Here is a 2,415-nt window from a genome sequence, read left to right as displayed (position 1 = left end):
GGCCCGCGGATCCCAGGGAGAGGGCCGAAACGGGAGAGAGCCGCGCTGTGGGGATGGCGCTGAGGTGACGGCGGTCCTCCGGATGGCCCGCGGTGCTTGTGTGGAACGTCGATGTGAGGATGTGGGTGGGAGGAGGGACGGTACCGAGAGGTGTGTCCCGGCGGCGCGGGGAGGGGGGTAAGAAAACTTTCCCGGTGTGTTGGTAGCGATAGAAGCCCGCGGTTGGGTGTGGAGACGCGGCGGTGGGCAGCGCGGTGTCCCGCGGGCACGGCTGAGTCGTTGGTGGGCTCAGCGCAGCGCTGTCCCGGCCGTAGCAGATGGGCTTAACGCTGTACGCACCGCTTTATCGTCCCCGAGGTTCGTTTGCCATCTTTTGCTACCCCGAACGGTGACTTTGATATCTCTCCGTAGAGTCTGCAGAGAGCCTTTAGAGTTAACTTTTCCTGCCTTTTTTTTTTTTTTTTTTTACACTCCATAATCATATTTAACCACAGCTTGTCAGATTCCCGTCCTGCTTTCATCTACAAAACCTTCTGAGTAGCAGTAGGTAAACCCTTGCATTTTGTGTATCTCTGTATGAAAGTTTTGTGTACTGCTTTCCAGTAACGTTGCTATTCAGATGAACTGAACTTTAGTTTTTGGTATGATTGTATAGAGAACAGCTTTGCTTCTTCAAGCAGCTTTCTATTAAGCTCATCTGTACTGAAGTTGCTTAGCAATCCCACCACTCCTATGGTTGCTGTGACAGTGCAGGTGCCTGGGAACACGCATGCTGCCGAAGAGCTCAGCAAATGCTCTGATCTTCTGCGGCACCTGAGGTCCTGAACTCAAAGATAAGGTCAGGGCTTTTCTGCATGATCCTCTGTCAGTGCTGCGGCTGCCGTGCAGATGGACCTTGGGAGTGCTTGGTGAAGGTGGCTCTTCGCCCATGCGTTGCTAATTCTGCTACCCAGGCAGGTAAAGCTTGGCAGTTCTGTGGTAAAGATATAAATGGTCTGGACAAAAAAAAAAAAAAAAGTTAGAGAGGAGAGTGGAACCCAGTGTGGCAGCAAGGCGTGCATTAGCTTTCTGCTGTGAAGTTGTGGCAATGAGGTGCAGGCAGATATTATGTTGTAGAACTAGGTGAGATGATCATTATATCTTTTACTTTCATCTTGGCTAGCTATATTGCATGTAAACATTTTGTGAATATACAACTTCATGTAAAACTGTGCACGTATATATGCAATTAATTCAGAATTGGCATTGCTAATTGGTAAAATTCTAATGTGCATAATTCTCTCGTCAACTTAGTCTTCGTTTGTTTCCTTATGATGTTATCGGGCTGCTTAGTAAAAAAGATTCTCTTAATTCCAGTAATGTGGAAGTACTGGGAAAAACAGTGACCTTGGTTTATAAAACAGTGTACGAATTGGAATGTTACTGCAGTGTTTGCATAGCTGCACATTCAGCTGGAAATCTGAGCAGGAAATCTTAAAAAATAAGGCTTGGTCTGCCCTGATGTTGGGGAAGAAAAATCTTGAAACTGTGAATCAGAAAAAGTATCTCCTGCCGGCAACTGTGTGACTGAATATTGCAATCAAGCTCTGGAGTTAATAAAGTGTCTTGTGGCTTTGTGTGGTGATGAGTGTTTGATCGTTACAACTTGATGTCATATAACCACTTCTTGGGGTTGGGGAATGACTTCAAGAGGAGGGAGCTTCAGAGACAATAAACTTGCGTAGTTCTGGAACAGTAAGTTTAGCCTGAGGTTTGCCTCCAATGGTAGGTAGTAGTGAAACAGAAATAAATTGTTCTGCAGAAGCAATGCCTGATATGTAGACATAGCTGCATCTGGAACAGTGGGGTGTGTAGTTGCATCCAGAATGGTGGAATGACTTTGAGGAGTGCTGTAGAGTTCATCATTTGAAAAGTAGTTCAAATGGATTTTGTTCTCTTGGTTCTTGAGTTTGTTTTATGGTAAAAATGGTGTGCTTCTGCTCATAGAAGGCTGCGTTTACAATTATTAAGAATTACTAACTGGAGATCATAGAAAAAACATCCTAGGAGCTTAGTTATTGATTAGAATGGGCTTATTAATAGTCTCCCAAATGGTTCAGTTACTTTATTCTCTGTTTTCCACAGGATACTTCAATGCAAAATCTTCTGTCGTGGCTGTTTATTGCCATTATCTTACTATTTTTTCTTTGTTTTTTTTTCCCTCTCAGAATGTCTTTTATACATGGATAGTCTGGCGTGTGCAGTAATGATGATCAGCAGTCATTTTACAGCTTCTTTGCGATAATTTTCCTCAGTAAATTACTCTGATGCTGTTATTACCTTCACTAGTTTTGTCTGTACCAACAATTTCAAAATCCTACAATGCTTACCATGCCCTTACATCTTACAGTTACTTCAGTTATTAGTATGGGATTT

General features: G+C 43.9%; 1 protein-coding gene across 1 annotated transcript in view; it reads left to right on the top strand.

Moving 5' to 3' along the window:
- The first annotated feature begins 12 nt into the window (after nucleotides 1-12).
- Nucleotides 13-2,415, top strand: part of TNRC6B (trinucleotide repeat containing adaptor 6B) — a 128,593-nt gene continuing 126,190 nt past the window's right edge. Inside the window, exon 1 of the mRNA XM_031554331.1 lies at nucleotides 13-357. Coding sequence (XP_031410191.1) covers nucleotides 318-357 — 40 coding nt within the window. The 5' untranslated portion in view covers nucleotides 13-317. The remainder of the gene's footprint in view (nucleotides 358-2,415) is intronic.

The sequence above is a fragment of the Meleagris gallopavo genome, chromosome 1 (assembly GCF_000146605.3).
Source record: "Meleagris gallopavo isolate NT-WF06-2002-E0010 breed Aviagen turkey brand Nicholas breeding stock chromosome 1, Turkey_5.1, whole genome shotgun sequence".
In the NCBI taxonomy this organism is placed as follows: domain Eukaryota; kingdom Metazoa; phylum Chordata; class Aves; order Galliformes; family Phasianidae; genus Meleagris; species Meleagris gallopavo.
This window is presented reverse-complemented; position numbering and strand designations above follow the sequence as displayed.